Source organism: Lissotriton helveticus, chromosome 2_1 (assembly GCF_964261635.1).
Source record: "Lissotriton helveticus chromosome 2_1, aLisHel1.1, whole genome shotgun sequence".
NCBI lineage: Eukaryota > Metazoa > Chordata > Amphibia > Caudata > Salamandridae > Lissotriton > Lissotriton helveticus.
In genome coordinates, this window is record NC_136059.1 from 1001040314 (window position 1) to 1001062562 (window position 22249).

Below are 22249 nucleotides of genomic sequence, written 5' to 3' on the forward strand. Positions count from 1 at the left end.
GCTGCGGCTGTGGTGGGAGGAGATCTGAGGCCTGGTGATGGTGTGCTGGTCGTCATTGATGGTGAAGTGTACAAAGGTGTGGTCAGTCCTCATGAGTTATGTGGTATGGCTGAATGTAATTCTGTCCCCAGAGGTGAATATGGGGTTGAGTGTGTCTCCTGCTATGTGTGTGGGTTCGGTGACCAGTTGGGTGAGGCAGATGTTGTTCAGGTTCTCCAGAAGTGCGATCAAGTTGGCATACTTGGGGTCATCTATGTGGAAGTTGAGGTCGCCAAGTTGGACGTGGTGATGAGAGTCGATTGCTATGGGGCAATGAGGTTGGGGATAGCTTTGCAGAATGTTGCTCTGGGTCCCTGGGTTCTGTAGATGAAGATGCCTCTTATTGTGATCTTCACATCAGTGAAGATCACAATAAGTTGAAGTTAAGGTGTTCCATGTGAGAAGTGGGGTCGTCACTGGTGATGGTGCATCTGATGGTTTCCTTGAAGATGTTGGTGATGCCTCCGCCTTGTTTCTTGGCGCGGTCATGATTTATCATCTTGTTGCCTTCGCGAGTGGCGGTGGTGATGCCTGGGTTCGAGAAGGGATTGAGCCACATTTGGGTGATGAAGGCAACGTCCGTGGAGAGGGTTGTGATGGTGTCCCAGATTTCCTTGGCATGTTTGCAAAGTGAGCAAGCATTGAGCAGGATAAAATGGAGTGGTGGCGAGGTGTTCTTGGTCTTGTGGGCAGAAGTGGTGCGGGATCTTTTGTAGATCGTGTCACAGAAGAAGTGGCACTGTCTGCAGGTGAAGGGTCCTTTAGTGGATCGTGGTGAGGAGGAGGTGCAGTTGTTTTGGCGTCCGGGGTCCAGGTCCAGGAGCTCTTTGCCGGTGTTTCATCGGGCAGCTGGAGGGCCAGTGGTCCTGGTGTTGCCCGTTGTCCAATCAGCAGTGTGTTTTTAGCGCAACCGTTGTGCACATCCACTGTGTGGTCGTGCGGCAGCCTCCATTAGTGATCCTGATAGGATGTGCTAGCGCAGGCAACATGGGGCAGCAGGGAGCTCAGAGACAGGAGCACAGGGCATGGACAGCAGGCATTGCAGGGACCGCAGGCAGCGCAGGGACAGCAGGCAGCACAGGGGCTGCAGGCAGTGCAGGGAATAGCGCAGGAGCAAGGGCTGCAAGCAGTGCAGGGGAAGGGTAGGGAGAACATTGCCTGAATCTCGGGATCAGGCAGAAAAGGGGTGGGCCAGCCCACCCTTCTCTGGGCTCTGATGGTGTCACTCACACATGTCCCCCGTTGTTCTCAAACAGCGGCTCCTGGCAACCGCATGTTTCTCACGCGAGGAACAAATTGGGTAAAGCTATTAACTCAATAATTTCTCTACGCCAACCCAATCATGCGGATGTGATAACGCCATTAATCAAGATTTATCAAACACAATGCATCCCTACGGGTACTTATGGTGCAGAGGTATGGGGATATACAAATTGTCTCCATATCCAGACAGAAGAAAACAGATTTTGCCGGAAGGTGTTGGGTGGAGTTATTTGTGCTTCAAATTATATATGTCATAGTGAATTAAATATCCCCTATATTGAGGACTTTGTCAGATCAAGGCCCGCCCTTTTTTGGTTAAAGATATGGACGAACCCGGCAGCCATATTGACCCGAGATATAATATCAGACTGCTTAAAATGTGATAGGGCACATTACAGACCATGGCTGAAAGCAGTAAATGAAAGTCTAACAAATGTAGGGCAAGGTCATCTGTTTACATCCCCTAACCTTATAGATCGTTCACATAAGAAGTGTATCAAAAGGGCTTTGTACAACCTGTATAGAGAAAAACGGGAAAGGATACATTTTCCAAAATGTACGGTCGCAAAATATATGGGCCATCTAGAGCTCACTTCTAGTTACTCTGCCCCGCCCCGGAAATACCTACGTTTAAATCTTGGTAGATGGGATAGAAGTTTATTGTTCCGTTTCCGGGACGGGAGCATAGTAAATTTGTTAAATTTTCCACTGGGTTATAATAAACATTTGGAAACGTTAGGTCGTCCATGTAACCCGAATATGAAACAAAGCCTCATGCATTTTATGTTCTTCTGTGATTTTTATAAATTGTTTACTGTGCACTTTTTAATGCCATATTGCAGGAAACACGATCTCCTAGATTTTAAGATTGCAATGAGGAATTTGCTAATGTTAGGTACTGATGAAATAATATTTAGAGTGAGCTGTTTTCTCAAAGCTGCTGTTCGCTCACGAGCTACTTTGCACATTGATTGATAAGAACCCACAATTTGCATATTGCACTTTATATCATCTTCATTTTGCACATTGTAATTTGCACACATATATTTGTTCGGATAGTTGTCGCTGTTTTTAAAAACTTTTAAAAAAATACTGTATATATTGACTTGTCTTTTTTAACATGCTTCTGTATTTTTGTACATCAGACAGATTATACTTATTGGTTGTTCATTCTTGTATTGTACTGTATGCCATTGCATTTGTTGTGTACTTTTATGGATTTATTTTTGCGAATAAAGATCTTTGACTTGACTTGACTTGACATGTCCCCCAAAGAGGGAGTTAATGTCTGGCTATGAGGTGAGAGGGCCAGGAGCAGGAGCAGCAGTAGCTCATTTGGGCTCTCTTCCTAGCAGGAGAAGCTGCTGAGAGATGTAGTTCGGCAGGGAGCAGGGACTAGGTAAGACCCACAAAGTGGGAGTCGAAGTCTGCTTTGAGGCTGGAGAGGCAGTGGCTGGATCACCAGAGATCATAATGTACCCGTCTCATTGCCTGCTCAAGAGGGAGCTGAACGTTTTTTAATTCCAATATCACCTAAGAATTGGGTTGCTACTAGCTTTGGGAGGGAGAAAGGGAGGCAAGCATGACCGACTACCATTTTGTATGTGTAAAAGTCCGCTTTATTGAAACAGGTGCACATCACATTATTTCCAACTGGCAAACCGCCTTACAAAACTAAAACCTCTCTGAACATCGAGTTACCTGACCCCCTTTTGTTTTTCTCCCCCCACCCCTACGATCCCCACATGATAAAATCCCTCACCCCGCAACATCACAATATATAACTGCATTATATCCTATGAATCTCCAATTTTCTCCCCTACCTCTTAAATCCAAAACCTCACAATACCTACATTCCTATCTGTCCTTTTGTAACTGTAACCAAACTACCCTGTAATATAACCCCCAAACTGGTTACCCTTTCCCGCTCCCGTTCCCCAAGTCCCCAACCTTAACGACAAAATACCGAACTCCAGCCAAACTTGGCCAACATCCCAAACAAACTCCGCCTGCACCTGCTCCAAGCGACAGCTTACATATATCCCCACCCTGTGGACCTGTCCCAATACCGCACCCATAACAAAACTTACTCAACAAAAGGGGGAAAAAACCTCCCAAAAGCATAAAGCCCAGGGAGGGTGGGCGGGGACAAAAATAGTAAACTCGCTCCCAGCCACCAGGTTTCAATACCTAAAATGGTGGCTGGGAGACGCGGGAGGCCCCTTTTATAATTGGGCTTATAACTTGAAATTGGGCTGCCTTTGGGCTATCCCCAGGCAGCCCAAATCGACAAAATGGCCGCTCCCATGTCTGGCCTCCCTCCCCTCCCAAAACTGCCCGGGGGGCAGACCTCGCGGCTCGGCTGCCCCCCAATTCCCCCTTCTGATTTGTTTTTGCCATTTGGAGGACTATAAAACCTGTATACATTGTATTAACTTTATACGCATGTTAATGCCCTTCTGCTGTTATTGAAACATTGTGCTCTACTTCCAAAACTTTAACAATTCTTGATTCTTTTGCAATTACACTATAGTCTTAATGTTTTAATGTGCACTGCCGCCTCTTTGGTATGGCTTTGCGCAGCTAAAATAAATAATGACTAAATAAAGAAATAAATGCATGATTAGTGTTCCTCAAGTAGCTTAATATTTTCTCCACTTTCTTTCCCTTTCTTCCGCATATTTCATTTATGGTTTACTGGGAAAAAAACACTGCAACAATAAAAATAGAAATATACTATATATGAAAATGGAAAAGGGAATTAGTCCCACACTGATGAGAAACACTGAAGTGAGAAGGAATGCACATGGAACACAAGTGGAAATTCGCGAGCAGAGTTTGAGAGCAAGGTAGCTGCAATGGAATGGAACAAATATAAAAGATACTGCCTTCTGCCTCCTCACTAATGGTGGCCGCAGAGCTGACAAAGGGGACATACTTAGAAACCCGATTGCTAAGATCACAGGAGAAGACTATCAAGTGTGTGTGTTTATGTTTGAGGATGAATTATTAAGACTTGCTTATTTTTTAGATGCAGGTTCCGACGGACTCACATAAATAGAGCATGAAAGGGACAGTCCACGACTAATTGAAAGGGACTGACCATGTGTAAAATGGGAACAACTGAAACAATTACTTGATATAACCCATTAGATGTATTGTTAAAAAAAATGTCCTGATGCTTTAAATATAACTGCAGTGATAGACGCAAGTAGAAATGAAATACACAGCAATACACTGAAAGCCCAAGCTATAAAAGTCACATTGATCCTTGAAGCATATATGCCCTAGCTACAAATGGCCTGTAACTCAACAGGGCCCGGTAGCAGTTGCTGTCAGGCTCAGCAAAATTATTCGTTTTGGGTTTTTCACACCAACATTTCAGAAGAAGACAAGCGTGAGACTCCAAAGGAAAGCATGCAGGGGTCTTTGCCACAACACCGATTCCTGTATGTTATTTCCAAAAATGTGGTACTTCCTGTTATTTCCCCTCCCCACTATTGGTAATTCGGGGAGCTGAAACAGCAAGAATTCCAATGGGCACCTCTTTTCTTTTTTGTTTTGTGAAACTTTTTATTGATACATGCTCAATTCACAATACATTTAAGGAGTATTATACCCCAGAAACGTCGGCACTGCATTTACTAATGGGCAACTCCTAATGAGGCCCATAGCCCGTAAAGAAAAGAAATCATGAAGGGGTAACAACATTACAATTAAGCCCGAGTGAAATACAAATTTATTGTAAAATGTATTAAACATAAAATGTGATTGATTATAATTACAAGAAGCTCAAAGGAGGGAGAAATCAGAGCGTTCCCGGAGAGGAGAATGATGCTATTAACTTTACAACCACCCTCAGTTTTCTCAATAAAATACTGGATGTGCATAGACCTTACTTGCAAAAAGAACAGGTTTGACCACTTGAAATCAGAGAAAATCCTCCGAGGCATTGGACTAAAGCGTTCACTCAACTGGATTGGATTACCATCATTACACACAAACATGTATGCCAAAAGATTAAAGAAGTGGAACCAGAGTCTAATGTCCACTTTTGATACTAATATGATAATTGCTGAAGGAACAAGCTATGTTAGTCATAGCCGTCATATGAGGTGTCAGTGCCTCATGAGCGGCAGGCTTTTGGCAGACATGCCACTGAACCCAGTAGGTGTGTAGCACAAAGAGTTTTTCAGTGAGTTAAAATTGTCTCACACTTCAAAATCAGAGCTTTATGAGCGGACTTCAGGGGAATATCCTGAACAACACATACATCACACTGACTACCATTAGGGAATCATCCGGTGTCCTCAGAACAGGTAATCCCTAATGTAGTTCATCAGGTTGTAGTAGCTGACAACCATAAGAGACATTACCCAGTGGCTCTGGTTCCTTTCGAATGTGGGGGGGGGGGGGGGGCTGGACAGAGGTTCCTTGAAGGTATTTGGGAGTCCATCGATGCCTGTGGATTGTCTGCTCGGTAATCATCGGGAGCACACCATCGGAAAAGAGGTGGAGCTCCAGTCCCACCTGAAGATGTTGGGGTTGCCTGAGCAGGCATGCCGGACATCACAGTCCATGACCGCCCAAGAGGGTAGTCAGGAGAACCTAGAGCCTGGAATAATTGCTCAGGTACTTGCAAAAGTAAAGAAGGGCAAGGGGAGCGGGAAACCTGCCCTTGAAACTCCCCTGGTCTAGCAAGAGACTGAGCCTGAGGATGATGCCCTAGAATCTAAAGGTGAGGATGTTGCCACCCTGGGAAACCTACCTGAGCTTACCAATTGACAGAAGGAAGGAGGACCCAGCAAGGAGGAGTTCTGTAGAGCCCAGAAGGAGTTTCCTACTCTGGAGGGCCTATGGCAACAAGCCCTGGCCCAGGTAGGTGGCAACACCTTTGGTGATCACCTAGTTACTGGGAGTATGGTCTCCTATACAGTGAGCCTAGGGTACCTGAGCCTGGTGCAACCCATGTGTTGGTGGCACCCAGTACCACAGGACCTTCCTACTGGAGCTAGCTCATGATATTCCCCTGGCAGGTCATCTAAGGCAAGGCAAGAACTTTGGATGGGTTGTCATCCACTTGTATTGGCCACAGATGAAGGTGACCTCAGCTGCATTCTTAGGTCATGTCCCACCTGCAAGGCCAGTGGGAAGTCAAAAGGGAAGCGCAAAGCTCCTCTTCCCCCTTCCAGTCATTGGAAACCCCTTTGAAAGGGTGGACATCAACATTATTGGGCCCCTGAACCCTATGACAGCACTAGGCAACAGGTATAAAGTGGTATATCACAGTGCAATAATTTGTCAAAGATAATCTTGTGCATAATTTGGTCTTTTATTGCTATTATTTAGAAACGCCTCCTTTAACTACAGATGTTATGTCAAAAGATAAGTTGGATTAAATTTGGTTAACCCCTCCCATGCTCATGACGAGTTCAGCTCGTCATGAGCCACGGTTCCTGTGTGCTCATGACATGACCGTTGGAACGCTCACACGCGGGGCTAATTCCCCTGCTGTGCTGAGCGTTCCATTAAACAGGCATGGTCGTGATGAGCTCAGGTCGTCATGAGCACACGAGAACCGTGGCTCATGATGAGCTGAGCTCGTCATGAGCACCGGGGTGCTGTGCGCACCCCCCCTCCCCCAGCACAGCAGGGGAATGTGCCCCGCAGCCAAGGGGTTAAGGATGCCAGCTTGGCTAATTTTTTTGTGTATTTTTCCTTTATGTAAGTCACTGCATTGTAATATTTTAAATTACTATAAATCTTGCTTTGCTATAATTGTATTTGAATCTGTATTTGGTTTTCATTGATTGCATTACTGAATCATGTGAATCATATGTGAGTGGGTACTGCTTTGCATATTTCCACAAGGGGGTCTGTTATTTAACTAAAATAAACCCTCTTCAACTATTTTGTCAATACCAAAAACTGTTTAATGCTTAAATAGTAGTCAGTGGTAACATGTGTCCCATGTCGATATACTCATCCTTGGCAGCAAATTAATTATCCCTACATAAGTGATAAAAAAAAAAAGTTGACATTGTTCTATTCTTTGTGGCTTCTTGTTAAAGTCTTGGACAATGTCAAGCAATTTAAGTTTTTTAGGTGTGCGCAAAAAGTATGAGCAATTAATTGCAAGATGCAAGACTGCCTGGAAAAAATCAGCTGGAATTCTAACAACAAACAGGGATGTTTTCACCTACCACATACACTTCTGTGAGTAGATAGAAAATTACATGGTAGAGAGGAGACCAGATTATTATAAGGCTTTTGCACGTTTGACTTAAGGTTTAGGTGGTTGCAATGACTCAATCATTCAAGCATTGTTGTATTTGCCCAGTGACGTCATTAGAACCACTTGGAGAAATTAATGCTGTCACGGAGCTTCAACTATTATCCTTTGTGAGCCAGCTCTTACAATCCCACAGGCTGTTATTGTGTTGTTGGCCGACTCAAGTAATTCCACTTGTTAAGCTTATTTGTAAGCATAACTGAACTGTAACCAGCAGTGTAATATTTAGGTAGGTGTTCCCTGAGCCAGTCACGCAATTTTCATATGACATCCTAAAGCCTGGTTGAATAATGTATTTCTTGCTTTTATTTTAAGTTCTTTTTACCCCACCTCATATACTCCTTTTATATTACAGAGTCTAGAAGATAGCAAATACTCATGAAACAGAAAACAATATGTGCAAATATATTACATACGAGAATTAGTATATCGTAGTAGTAATATGAAATTATTATGAAAAGCAGTTATAGCTGGGACAAATACCTAGATGAGGCATGCTAATTATGAACATGATAAACAACTGGGAAATATTTTTCTGGAAAACCCCTGGTGATCTCGTAATATCTTGCCAGATGCAGTTGTGAGCGAGGTACAATTTAAACTGCACTCTTGTAATAAATATATAATATAAACTCAATATTACTGACATTCATAATAATAATAACACAAAAGCAGCACCAACAAAATGAATAATATTCAATATTACTTCAGTTATTTTAACACAGTGCTTTCTACTGCGCTTCTGTTTCTAAATACTGAAACTTAAGTTGCTTCTATTAACCAGTTATCCGATTCAATTGTACGCATTGAATGTGGCAGACACGAAAAAGTTTCAACTCTTTAAGCAATAATATTACAACTAGATTATAACTGATAGAAACAAAAAAACAACAGCATTTTTAGGGGGAATCGGAAGGCTATCGTCACAAGAACTGAACTTCAATTGTTCAACTTTTAAATATGAGAGAGGGCATTGGCAATTGTTTTGATGAGTTTCCCAGCAAAGTGCAACAAAAATACAAGAAATGGGCCTTGTGCTGTAATTGCAACTTTCACCCATCACTGTACGACCAAGAGTGTTACACTTTCTATGTGCAGGCTTATCATGTTTTGACAAACCGCACACTTCTCTGATGCTGGAAGTCACTGCTTGCATCCCAAGTGACAGTGTGCACAACGGAAAAAGTTGTCTACATTTTACGTACCATAATAATATTACAGAAGTAACTAAAGTACCCTAAAATGCTACAGTAACAGCTTATCCAGCCCAAGAAAGAGACCCATCCTCACTTCTTCCAACACACACATTTATTTCTCTGTTTTCAATGACATCAGTACATCAGTTCTTTAAAATAATTCTATTGAATCCATATACGGAAGCCGTGGCAAGGAATCTTGAGATCAATTCTCTCCATACAAGTTCTTTCCACAGCACAAAAAAATAACCGTTCTCCGTCAAACCCTGACATCTATAGGGCGATCACCAATGGCCCTTTTGCTGGAAAATTGAAAGAACACTTTTTCCAGCTCTCCACTTCTGTGGAGGAGAATAATGTTCTATCAGATGAATAGTCTGCATTCCATCCATGCAGAGGTGTTGGGATAGTACTGATAACCACTGCAATCATGTGAAACTCATCAAATGGAAAGATTTCCATAACACTATAACCTATGGACCTAAACACAAAGCCTTCGACACCCTTCATCATTTGAGACTTAAAACGGTTGTAAGAGTTTTTCACTACCACAATAGGTAAAACTGAAAAGTACATACCCACATTTTAAAAACACCACACCTGCCCTATGGGCTGTTTATGGCTTACCCTAGGGGTGGCTTATATGTGCTAACAAAAAAGCTGAGGGCATTAGAGTGGCGTGGGATACACTGGGGTAGTGTGGAGTGGGATAGAATGGGATAGATTGTAAAGGGGTGGACTTGCCTAGATGAGGCAAACTGGAGTAGGATAGATTAGGCTAGATTGTATTGTTTTAGAGTGGGGTACATTGGAGAGTGGTAAATTGTAGTGGAGTGAAAAGGAGTGGGGTAGATTAGAGTTGATTGTGGTGGGTTGGAGTGGGGTAGATTGATTTGAGTAGATTGAAGTGGGGTAGATTGGGGTGGGGGAGTGGGGTAAATTGGTGTGGTAGATTGGAGCGGGGTAGATTGAATTGGGATAGATTGTGGTGATTTGAGGTTTACTGTGTGGAGTGGGGTGAGTTGGAATGGGTTACATTGGGGTAGATTGAAGTCAGGTAGATCAGCGTAGAGTCGAGTGGGGTATTTTGGGGTAGATTGGAGAAGAGTGGAGTGGGATTGATTGGGGTAGTTCGAAGTGGAGTTGAGTGGGCTAGATTGCAGCAGAATTGAGTAGATTGGGAAACAGTGGAGATTAGGGTGGAGTGGGGTAGATTGGAATGGAATGGGATGGAGTGGGGTAGATTGGAATGGAGTGGTGTAGATTGGTGTGGAGTGGGGTAGATTGGATTTGAGTGGGGTAGATTGGAGTGGGATAGAGAGGAGTGGTGTAGTTTGGAGTGGGGCAGATTGTGATACGCTGCAGTAGGGTGGAGTGGGGCAGATTGGAGTGGAGTAAACTGGATTGGATTAGAGTGGTAGAGTAGAGTGGGTAGATTGGGATGGGGTGGTATTTAGAGTGGATAGAATGGGATAGATTTGGATCGAGTAGGGTATATTGGAGTGGAGGGAGTAGATTGGCGTGGAGTAAATTGGTGTAGATTGGGAGAGTATATTGGAGTAGGGTAGATTGTGTTAAAGTGAGGTCAGGTAGACTGGAGTGGGTGGATTGGGATGGAGTAAATTAGATTGGACTAGAGATTAGTAGATTTGAATAGAGTGTGGTACTTTGGAGTGAAGTGAATTGAGGTAGTGTGAAGTGGAGTGTGGTAGACTGGGTGGATTGAGGTAGATTGAAGTGGAGATGGTTGAGTGGAGTGGAGTGGGGTAGATTGGGGTAGACTGGGGCAGTGTGGAGTAGATTGGAGTAGAGTGTGGGGATTTGAGGTGGAGAGGGATATATTCAGCTGCAGCTTCTCCGCTATGGCTGAGGAGTGTTGCCTTCCTGCCCACAGAGGCAAACGAAAAATAAAATGATGATCATTTTATTTTTTGTCCTGTAGCCGAGTCTGGGGCGCGGGGCCACAGCACTGCAGCAGGGGGAGGATGAGTGATGGGCACTGCTGTCAGTGCGCATGACGGTTTGGCTGGCCATCTTAGGATAGCCAAACCGTCATGCACTCTGACATGGAGAAACCAGCAGGCACAAGCTCCCAGTGCCTGATGGAGGGCAGAACAGGCACGCTGCCCAATCCCGACACTGCTCTCATAGGTATGAGGGCAGCATCTGGATTGGCCGTAGGGGAGTCTGGGAACTTCAGCCTGTGCCCAGAAGAGCGAAGATCAGTGAGGAGAGCGGTGGACAGAAGACAGGCAGGTACGTTTTTTTGTATTGTTTGTTTTGTTACAGGTCCCCCCCACACAACCTCACTACATTTCCCTGACACCAGTCGCTACTGGGTATATTGGAGTACAGTGGGGTGGGCTGATTGGAGTGGAGTAGATCGAATTGGAGTGGAGTGGGGTAGACTGGGTGGAGTGGAGCGGGGTAGATTGTAGTAGAGTGGTGTAGATTGGCATGAGGTAGATGGAGGTAGATTGTAGTGCAGTGGGGTATATTGAATTGTAGTGGAGTGGGGAGGGTAGATTGAGGTGGAGTGGAGTGGGGTAGATTGCAGTAGAGTTGAGTGTAATGAAATGGGGTAGATTGTGCTAGAATGGGGTAGATTGAAGTGTACTGTAATGGGGTAAAGTGGAGTGGGGTAGATTGGATTGGGGTTGGGTAGATTGGAATGTGGTGGATTGGGGTGGGGTACAGTGGGATGGGGAAGATTGGAGTGGGTAGATTGGGGTGCATTTGGGTTTATAGATTAGGCTGGTGTGAACTGGGGTATGTCAGAATGAAATAGATTTGAGTGGGATAGATTAGGGTAGATTGGAGTGGTGTGGGGTAGATTGGTGGAGAGGGGTAGGTTTAGAGGAATGGAGTAGATTGTAGAGGAGTAGATTGGTGTAGATTGTGATAAAGTGGAGTGGGGTAGATTGGAGTGCAGTGGGATAGATTGGAATGGAGAGGGTTAAGTGATGTGGAGTGGCCTAGAGTGGAGGAGCATAGAGTAGAATGCTGTGTTGCGTCGTGGAGTGAGTGGCATAGAGTAGAGTGTTGTTGAGTTGAGTGGGACGGTTTGCCATCAAATGTCTTAGATTGAAGGGGGTAGAGTAGAATGGAGTGGAATGTCATAGAATTGGAGTGGAGTGGCGTACAGAGCAAGGGCATAGAGTGGAGTGGAGTATTATAAAGTGGAGTGGCATTGTGTGGAGTATGCAGGTTTGTCACATCAATTCTCTTACTTTGAAGTCAGAGAAAGAAAAGCAAACACCAAGCTTACTTGGAAGACAGACTGACATTTAGATTCTGTATTTGAATTCACAATAAATGTGACAAGATAAGAACAAGATCTAAAGGCCTGATTTCAGAAAGCGGGAAGTCAGAATAATACAGTAAACAAGGGATGCTCACGGGAGGGATGAACTCAAGCTGTACAACCTAAAGCAAATAAAGCCAGCGAATTTAAAGCAAGCGACTGTGAATTGCAAACCGCAAAGCCAATGGTAAGTAATGGGTGAAATACATTCCCAGGGAAGCTTTCAGAGTGCCCAAAAGAAGATGTAAGCAATCCAGACAACCAAGCTGTCTGGTAGTCTTCGACCAAAAAATGGGGTTTGCCGATTGTATTCACATTTTACTGAATCTCACTTACATATTTTGTGCATTTGCAAACCATTAAAATCAGAGCAACAATATATATGTTGACTAGTTTTGGTATAACTGAAATTTAAACCTTCCATGGCACTACGGATTTATTATAGGTAGGGGCATGTTAGGCACCGGCACTGAAACTGCCAGGGGATTGTTTTCCTTATTGCTGCTTGTAAAGACCACCTGTTTTGTGGACTTCCCTGCTAAAGGGGCTCTCCAAATGCATGGCTGATATGTGGGCCCTGAAAAGAAGCAGCTGGATCAGAAATGAGGCTTGCAATGTTGAAGATACAGATAAAAGCTAAACATGGCTTAATGAGCTCTATCACAGCTCTGGCCTAGTATTATGTTAGAAATTCTTGAAATACCATCGACAGCATGAAATTATTACAACCATGTGATAGTATTACTTGCATAATGTCTGTGTTCACATCTGAATGATGCCCACCTCAGCATAATTTGGACTATGGCATAATGGTGTTAGTTATTGGCATAATGCGGACAACCTTGATAATACGTGGGGTAATGCTGGATCTAGTATGATGGTATCTACTTCTACCATAATTTTGGCCCTTGTGACATTGTGGAAATCATGGCATATTGTGGACAACCTTTTGCGGGTGAGGAACAGAGGCCACTTGCATCTTACATATCCTTAACTAATATAAGACTTTGTCTGCCAAAAGCCAAGGAAATGGGAGAAGTCATTATGTGTTGTCACATCGGGAATTGTTCACTAAAAAGGCAGTACATCTGCATCCTTAGAACTACTACTTTTCCCAAGCATTCTAAGTAGAATACCTGGGAAGTGGAAAAGTTGTGACAGGTGCATTTTTGCAGATGTACTTTCGAGAGTGCCATATACAAATGTCAGTGGGCTGCTATTCCCACTGTGCAGTGTTTTAAAGTACTGTAGAAAATACGCACAGGGGATAATGGAGCCTCCTATGTAAAATAACGTTCTTTTTTTTCCTCTGTGGGCAAAAAATGTTGGCCCATGGAGAAACCTCTTCCCCCACATCCCTCTAAATCTTGGGGTGATAGGTTTCCCTTACCATCCTGGCTGAAGTAAATCTTTAACAATTTCCCAAGTGGAAGGCACTCACGATGGAGTTTGGGACCACCCACACACTTTTTCATATTTGTGGGCATTCCCAAACATCTAAGGCAGACTGTATCTTGGAATGTCCACTTCCCATCCCTGAGTAGGATTTACTACTGCGGATATCTCCGCAGAGATATTGGCAGTAGTAAATACATGTATGCATCTGCCAGGAATCCCTTTGTGAATTCCTCAAAGATGTAAGAGTTTGTTTTTGGCTATAAACATATGTTTATGGCTGAAAATATCTTTGCAAATCAGCTCTCTTTTGTGGGACACTGAGTGGAGATTCACGGACCTGATGTCATCTGCAACATGTGATTGCCTCACATTTATTACACTGCTATGTGGTCTTTCCTCTCGATCTAAATTTTGTTTGTCTTTCCCCATAAATAATATATTTTTCTAAGCTATCACTCTCCCACTCTTAGTCCCCACTTACAAGTTTGGAGAATAGCCTGGGTTATTTACTGCTACTCTCAGTAAATACTATTTCCCCAGGTTGAGGTATTTACCAAGTGTGGTAAATACCTCCTATTGTGAGTTTTCAACATGGAAATACGTTATAACATGTAGAATCTGTATTAAACACGCTGAACTCAGATTGCTTTGCCTTTTTCCTGGATTTTTCTGCTGATACATTTGGCCATGTTTAACTTGCTAAAATCTGTCAGCGAACAATAGTGTGAGTATTACGAGGGGTGGGCATAACTCAGAGAATTTTCCTCTGTGGAATTCTGTAGAGTTACCTAAAACCTCTGTGAAACTCTGTGGAGATCTGCGAGTGGAGGAATTCCGGTCCATCGGACTGTGCATGCTGATTTTAAGCACTGGGAGCTTTTCCCGCCTTGCACGCTCAGCACAAACTGCACCATGTGGCGTGCCAGAGGGTGCTGCTTCTTTCTGACGCTCGAGTAGATTTTCTACTTAGCAGCAGCTTTTGCAATACGACACCAACTTTACCAATGCACGCGGTAGCCACCTGCCATGACCCCCACCCCGTGTTGAGATATTTCGCAAGGAAGCAGTCTAGCACTAATTTTTAGGTCTCGCGACCTATCGATGCGCGCAAGCGCATCGAGCGGAGTGAGAATTCAAGTGCTCGAAATCCTCGTGAAACCAAGGGCTTTTTGCGCTGCGGTTTTGTTTAAGTTCACGTGAATCACGTGATCAAACAAGCACGCGTAACAGCCTCCCTCCCTCCTAATTGCATTTTTTTAACTGCCGCCGCACAGCACATCAAAGGGCTTCGCCCAGCGTGTGCTCTGCGGCTTCTCCTCCCCTAATTATTCATGGCTGGCCGGTGGCCGGCCATACTTTCAGTTTCCCGGCTTGCATTTCCACATTTGGTAGCTTCTTGCCCTTACCCGACGCTGTTTACTTATTTACGTTTAGTTTATTCATTATGAAAAGGCACTGGAATGATGCAGCCCACCCCGAGGATTGAACCCTGTTTTCCTGCACCAAAGGCAGCAGCGTTAGATGTTGAGCCACATCCTCGCACCGTTTGTATCATGTGTTTTTTAATGGCTTTGCTCGCTTGCCATCGTTTTCTTGTTTTCCCCCTCCCTTTCTCATCACGTTGCTCGTCATTTCCTTGTCCTTTTTTGCTCTCACTATTTAATTTAATTTCTTTTTTTGTTCCTTAATTTTCTTTTATTTCTCTTATCTTCTCATATATTTTTCTCTTTTGTCTTTTTATGCTTCTATGCATTTCTCTTCTTTTTCTTTCTTTCTTATTTTACCATTTTCTATTTTTTAAAACTGCCATGACGTGGTTTAGAGCAGTAATTAAAAGTACAAGCATTGGCATTGCCAATAGGTCTAGCTTGTGGGACCTTATAAGTATTTAGTTTTGCAGCACAATATCATTGGTGCAACAAGGATATTGTGCTGCAAAACTAAATACTTATAAGGTCCCACAAGAGAGACCTATTGGCAATGCCAATGCTTGTTTTCTTGCCCGCCAACCTAAAGTTGTGGAGATGTTGCCGTTCTAAGCAGAGCAGGCAAAACTCAGGGAACTCCCCTGGCAGAGTGGAGTTTACCACCCACCCCTAAGTATTACTCCATCCCGATTTATTTTCCCATGTTCATTTTAACAGACAAATACTGACAAAATGTGCATAATAAGAAAATAGCCCTGAATGAGGAGAAAACGTGTTGGAATTCCTGCAGAAACACCAATACTCACAGTTGTTCCCATTTCACAGCGAAAATCTCTGAACAGTGCAGAATTACCACCCCTGGAAATTACCTTTCTCCAAGGTATCAGAATTACCAGGAGCAGCAATATGGCAGTGGAAGTCCTGTGGCTATCAGAATGAACTACTTAGGCCCTCAGTTTGAGTTGCCCTTACAAAAAAACCCTGCTATTTCCATTACCCATCCCCTGGATTTCCTGTTATTAGGGATCCCAGTAATTCCAGAGGAGGGAAATAATGGGGATTATTATTTTGTGGGAACTCATATACAGAAATGGCCCACTTATGATGATTTTACATTTGTGAGATAGTTCCCTTTCTGTCACTTTCCAACTGCCTTACATTTCTTTTCTCTCGTAACCTCAGGACACTTTTTCAAAATATCATCTGCCCTTTTTGTGTTTGACTAGTTTATTTTATTGATCATATTCCATACATTATTCTGAAGCTAACTTGTGGTATGTTGGCAAACGGGCCCTGAGAAAGCATGAATGATGTTCATAAGAATGCATAAGGAACGATGCGAGTCATCAGTCAGACTTCCACTGTCAACAGGATGTCCTAGTAAAGAAAAAAATATCTGTGTCGACATATTCTAAGGAAACATATCCACAGCAAAAGGTCGTGCATTGAAGCATAACGGAGTGGGCATGCCTCTCAAATTGTTCTAAAACTATCAGCAGAATTAGTTGCATTGTAATATTGTACTTACATTTCTCTTCCATTTCCTGACATTTTAAATCCTCCAAAGGGACATTGAGATGACAAGGCGCTATAGCAGTTAACCCTGGAAAGAAATAAACTTTGTTAAGTAATCACTTTAATAGCTATCCAAACAACAAGTCTTCACTTTGCAAATAGTTCAAACTTAAATACTATTAAAACATAAAATTCGTAAAAGCTCTGCACTTTTTGTACAAAATATCAAAGCCTATATTTAGAGTGAGGCAGAGAGGGGCAACAGCTAAAACCTGCCCTATGTCAAGTCTGTCATATTTAGATTGCAGTTGACATAAATACACTCAGAATAGGGTGAATGAGCAATCCCCAATTTTGGCAGATGTTCTGCATTTGGCCAACTCTAAGCAAGGCCCCAAGTCAGCTCTTTAATTATAAATAATGGGGGGGCAACACGGAGCACCTGGCAGCTCCGGAGACTGCCACCTCCCCTGGGCTTTAACCATAAAGGATGCAGAGGCACGCAGCCCACCCCACCACCCCAGGGACCACTGCTCTGAATACTTCAGAGCATCTTGTCCCTTTGAAAAAATGCAAACCAAGGCGAAGAGCAGCCGCCCCCTGGTTTAACGACTCATTGAGAGCCCTTAAGCTGGCCTGCAGACAATCTGAGAGAAAGTGGAGGCAAGGCTATCTCGACTCCAACAAATCTCTTTGGAAAAACAACCTTCGGGCGTACAAAACTGCCATTGTCAAAGAAAAGGCTAACTACTACTGCTCTACTATCACCAACGCCACCAACAGTTCAAAAAGTATTTTTCAGATACTTAGAAATCTAACTCACCCAGAATGCGCCACGTCGACGCAGCCTCCCACCCAAGCCCTTTGCGATAATCTGGCCACTTTTTTCATTAATAAAATCAATATCATTATTCAGAACTTGAAGACCCCCCCCTTACTGGGAGATGCCAACACTCAGGGAGCCAGTACTTGCCCTCATGACTCGCCGCCTCGATCCACCAGCTCACCGGCCAGACTGCGGGAATTTTCTAAGATTTCTGAACCCGAGTTTGAAAACCTGGCGCGCGGAATCACTTCGGGTTCCCCGCTCGACCCTCTGCCTCCAAAAATTTGGAAAAGCTCTGGAACAGAACTTTTTGGCATTCTGTGCCAAATATGTAACCAGTCTCTGCAATGTGGCTACGTCCCAATCCCGTGGAAACACGCGCTTGTAACTCCGCTCTTGAAGAAACCCTCCCTGAGCCCAGATTGTCTCTCTAACTATCGACCCATCTCGCTACTGCCTTTCCCTGTGAAGGTAGTAGAACGATGGGTCAGTTCCTGCCTTTCCATTCACCTTGAGCAGAACAACCTTTTAGACGATCTCCAGTTCGGTTTCCGCCCTGTCCACGGCACCGAAACTGCGGTTTTGACAGCCATGGAGGATCTTCGCATGCGTGCAGACAGGGGCCAGCCAGTAGCATTAATACTGCTGGACCTGTCTGCCGCATTCGATACGGTCAACCATAGGACGCTGTTGTTGAGACTCAGGGAAGCTGGTGTGGAAGGCACAGCTTTGCTGTGGTTTCACTCTTACCTGCAGGACAGGAGACAGGCTGTCTCCCTCCCCCCATTTCAATCCGCCTTCTCACCAGTGCCACAGGGAGTCCCCCAGGGATCTTCCATTAGTCCCATCCTTTTTAATGTGTACCTTAAACCACTGATCACATTAATTAAGTCATTCGGGTTAAAAACAATTAATTACGCAGACGACACCCGGCTCATTCTCTCCTGGGAAGGAGAAGACTCCATCTCTCTGACCTCCTTCCACGAGTGTCTTAGAGAAACGGCTGGATGGCTCCATAGTAACTCTCTTCAATTTAACGCCTCCAAAACAGAGGTTCTGCTCTGTGCTGGCACTACTCTATCCTGCCAGTTCCCGAATGACTTCTGGCCTCCTGAGACAAGGGAGAAACCTAAACCTGTCTCTTCGGTCCGCAACCTGGGGGTCATGCTCAATAACAAGCTGAGCATGGAAACCCAGGTTGCAAAAACAGTGGGGATTTGCACGGCTTTGCTACGCTCCCTGCGAAAAATTATGCCACTTCTCCCTGCACAAGCCCGGGCGTTGGTAGTCAGGTGTACGATTCTGAGTCGCCTTGACTACTGCAACGCCCTGCTCCTTGAGTCCCCTGTCACGTTACTGGACCGGCTGCAACGAATTCAATCAGCCGCGGCCAAGCTGGCTCTTGGCTGGTCGAGAAGGTCTTCGGCCACAGCGGCATTGGCCGATCTGCACTGGCTACCCCTAAAGCAGCGAGTGGCTTTCAAGTCCCTTTGCATTGTATTCAGGGCTCTGCATGGACTCGGGCCCAGGCCCTTGCAAGCCCTGTTTCAGTGGTATACTCCCGCCAGAGATCTGCGATCATCCTCGGCGTATCTGGTAAGGGTGCCCAGATACAATAAAGCCAGAACTGGGGGTAGATCCTTTAGGGTCGCAGCTGCCAAATTATGGAACAGCTTGCCCGTTGACATACGCCAGACCCCTCAACTTCTTCCATTTAGGAAGCGCATCAAGACCTGGCTTTTCCCTTAGACCTGCCCGTCTCTATACACCTTGGTCTCTTCCTCAGTAAAGTATTCTCCAGCGCCAGGAAGCCTGCAAGGTATCAGCTGCGCTATATAAATAATTAAAATTAAAATAAAATAATAATAATAAATAATTAAATCAAAAAATGGAGGATGGCTGCACTGCCCCCCTCCTGGAGCCCTAGATGGCCCTGGGAACCACCAGCCCCAGTTTCCACAGAAGTTTCAAGCGACGCGGTGGGCGCACATTGTGGCAGCTTGAGACCCTCAGAAGGTGTGCCCTGTGATCTTGCACACACGGAGGAGAAGTAAGACTCGTACACGCTGGGTGCGTGTAGTGGTGCACAGGAGGCATTGGTGAAGAGCGCCTGGTCAATGTGTGCATCGAAGGTGAAGTGCGTCTCGGACGCGCTGAGTGAGTGTCGTGGTGCACTACAGGCGTTAATGAAGAGTGCCTGGTCAGCATGTGCACCGAAGCTGAAGTGACACTCGGATGTGCAGGGTGCGTGTCGTGGTGCACTGCAGGCGCTGGTAAAGAGCATCTGGTCGATGTGTGCATCAGAGGTGGAGTGAGTCTCGAAACACGCAGGGTGCGGGTCGTGGTGCACAGGAGGCGTTGGTGAGGAGCACCTGATCAACGTGTGCATCAGAAGTGGAGTGGGTCTGGGACATGTAGGGTGCGTGTCAGGGTGCACCGGAGGCGCTGGTGAAGAGCGCCTGGTCATCGAGTGCACCAGAGGAGATGTGAGGCTTGAACACGGTGAGTGTGTCGTGGTGCGGCTGAAGGTGTTGGTGAAGAGCACCTGGATATCAGGGCACCGGAGTTGGAGTAATTCTGAGTGAATCAGTGAGCGTGCTTTGGTGCAACCTGGGACTGTGGAGGTGATCGGCTGATCATCGTGTGCACCGGAAGAAAGTGAGTCTCTGCAGCACGGTGTGCCTGTCTTGGTGCCAACTGAGACGGCAGAAAGGAGTGCCTGGTGAGCGTGCACTCAGAGTTGACGTGGAGTCCCATCAGAGTTGTGTGTGTGGCTTCGTTCCAGAGGAGACCCGGAGGGTGCTGTGGTTAAAGTGATCTCAGAGGCGTTGGGTATGTGTGCCCTGTGGTCGCCTGAGACCTTCCTAACAGTCGCGGCCCGGGCTGGCAGCCCCGGAGGAGCTGAGCTGCCAGGCTGAGCTGCTGAGGCCCATTGAAAAAGTTCTACACGGGAGGCCCTGTTCACTGAAAGAAAAGAGGGGAGTGGGGTCATGCCCCCGGGTAACATGGATCACTACCTGGGCAAGGTGCAGGCTCGGAGGGACACTCCCTCTGCCTCTCAGTCCTTCTGACAACATGAGCCTTTGCTTTGGCTCAGATTAGGGCCCGTACTGACAAAAGGAGTGGCAGTACTGGGGCCAGAGTAAGAAGCTGTTCTTTATGTTGATAAGTGTGAGGGCAATTATTATAGAAAATGTTGATTGTCGTAATATACATTGCCAATATTGCTGCTAATGAACTGCCGGACTGTCTTATAACGCCTGACATTATTTCTGCATTGCAAAGTACATGATTGTAGTAGCCTGTATTGCATTATTTCTTCACTGCAAAGTACGTGATTGGGGTGTGACGCATTGCATTATTCCTTCATTGCGCAGTACATGATTGTAGCGGTACGCATTGCATTATTTCTCCCACTGCAAGGTACCAGAGTGTATTGTTACGCATTGTATTATTTCTCCTTTGCCCAGCACAGGATTGTATCTTTATGCAGTACACTATTGTTTGTCCATTGCAACGTGTGGGATTCTGGCATTGCAACCAGCATAGCATTTTGAAAGCGGTGGTTGGGATTTTAACCTACCAGTCAGCCAGAACGAATACTACCCTTTATTATATGTTGGCTTTTGTATCGTGTGGTCTGATGGTATATCTTTTTATATAAAGTGGCTACTCAGTGTTTGGGGCTGTTCCTGACCTGGCTGGCGCTTCTACTCCTGGAACTTCGTTGGATTTTGATCCCCTGTTCCCCGGTCGCGGCACCCGCTCCTCGGCTGCTGCTGGACCCCGGACCCGCCCACACCGCCTACACCGCTGCGGGACTGCGAGGCGATCTTCCACACCTGCAGCCTCTTCCCGCAGCGGCAACGCCCCCCCGCCTGGCTCCCGAATAAACATTCGCAGCATCTGCTACGCGGGTGCTACTCAGTGTTTGGGGCTGTTCCTGACCTGGCTGGGCGCTTCTACTCCTGGAACTTCGTTGGATTTTGCTCCCCTGTTCCCCGGTCTCGGCACCCGCTCCTCGGCTGCTGCTGGACCCCGGACCCGCCCACACCGCCTACACCGCTGCGGGACTGCGAGGCGATCTTCCACACCTGCAGCCTCTTCCCGCAGCGGCAACGCCCCTTCGCCTGGGAGGATAAAATCAGTCTATCCGTCTCGCGCAGCGGGACGCGTGCGGGACGGAGCTCGGGCGAAGACCGGGCAAAGAGCGGGTCGTTTGAGGCCGTTCGAGGTCGGTAGAGACCGGGCCGGGCCCCCCCTCTTGTAAAAAAAATTTCAGCAAAAACCGGAGCAGTGTGTACAAGAGAAACCAGGAGCAAATCATCCCTGGCTGCGGCTGGAGCCAATAAAGGTACTATCGACAACTATTTTGTCAAAACCGGATCACTTCTGATCGAGGAAATAGAAGTCTTGGAAAGACGAATCTCCCAAGAAATAGACTGGGTGAGGAGATCTTCATTGGGGCCAATGGCCCATGCGAGAACTCCAGATGGGAGGTCAGCACCTATAATCAGTGTACCGAGGGAGTGGGAGGAATTCAGTCACCCAGTGTCCAAACTACTGACCCAGACTTTATAATTGAGGCCCCCAGTGACCTAGAATCCTAGATGATATGAGCTTAATGGCTCTCCCTAATGCTCACATACCTCAACTTGCACCAGGAATCCTGCCTACGATACCCGATCCAAACACTGAGCTGGTTAACGACAAAGAGACTAGCTCTGATAGAGCTAGGGGGGTCAGGGAAGGTGCAATCCAAAAAAAGAAGAAAGGGGGACAAAACAAAGAAGGTAGTAGGTCAAAAACACCAAAATCCAAACCGTCGAGGGGAAACGGTTCGAAAGGAGTGATTACTAGCACTAACACAGATAAGCCCAGTATTACAACTTCACCCTCGGCTCACAGTCATACGGCCATCACAGCTGCCTTAAACACTACCTCAGAGGACAGCTCCAGTGATGACATCTCACTGGCGGATATAGGTAC

General features: G+C 45.6%; 1 protein-coding gene across 1 annotated transcript in view; it reads right to left on the minus strand.

Annotated features, from left to right (window-relative positions):
* The window catches only part of ALDH1A1 (aldehyde dehydrogenase 1 family member A1), a 240161-nt gene that overhangs the window by 27155 nt on the left and 190757 nt on the right, over positions 1–22249 (minus strand). The window contains exon 12 of the mRNA XM_078675766.1: positions 16448–16522. Coding sequence (XP_078531892.1) covers positions 16448–16522 — 75 coding nt within the window. The remainder of the gene's footprint in view (positions 1–16447; positions 16523–22249) is intronic.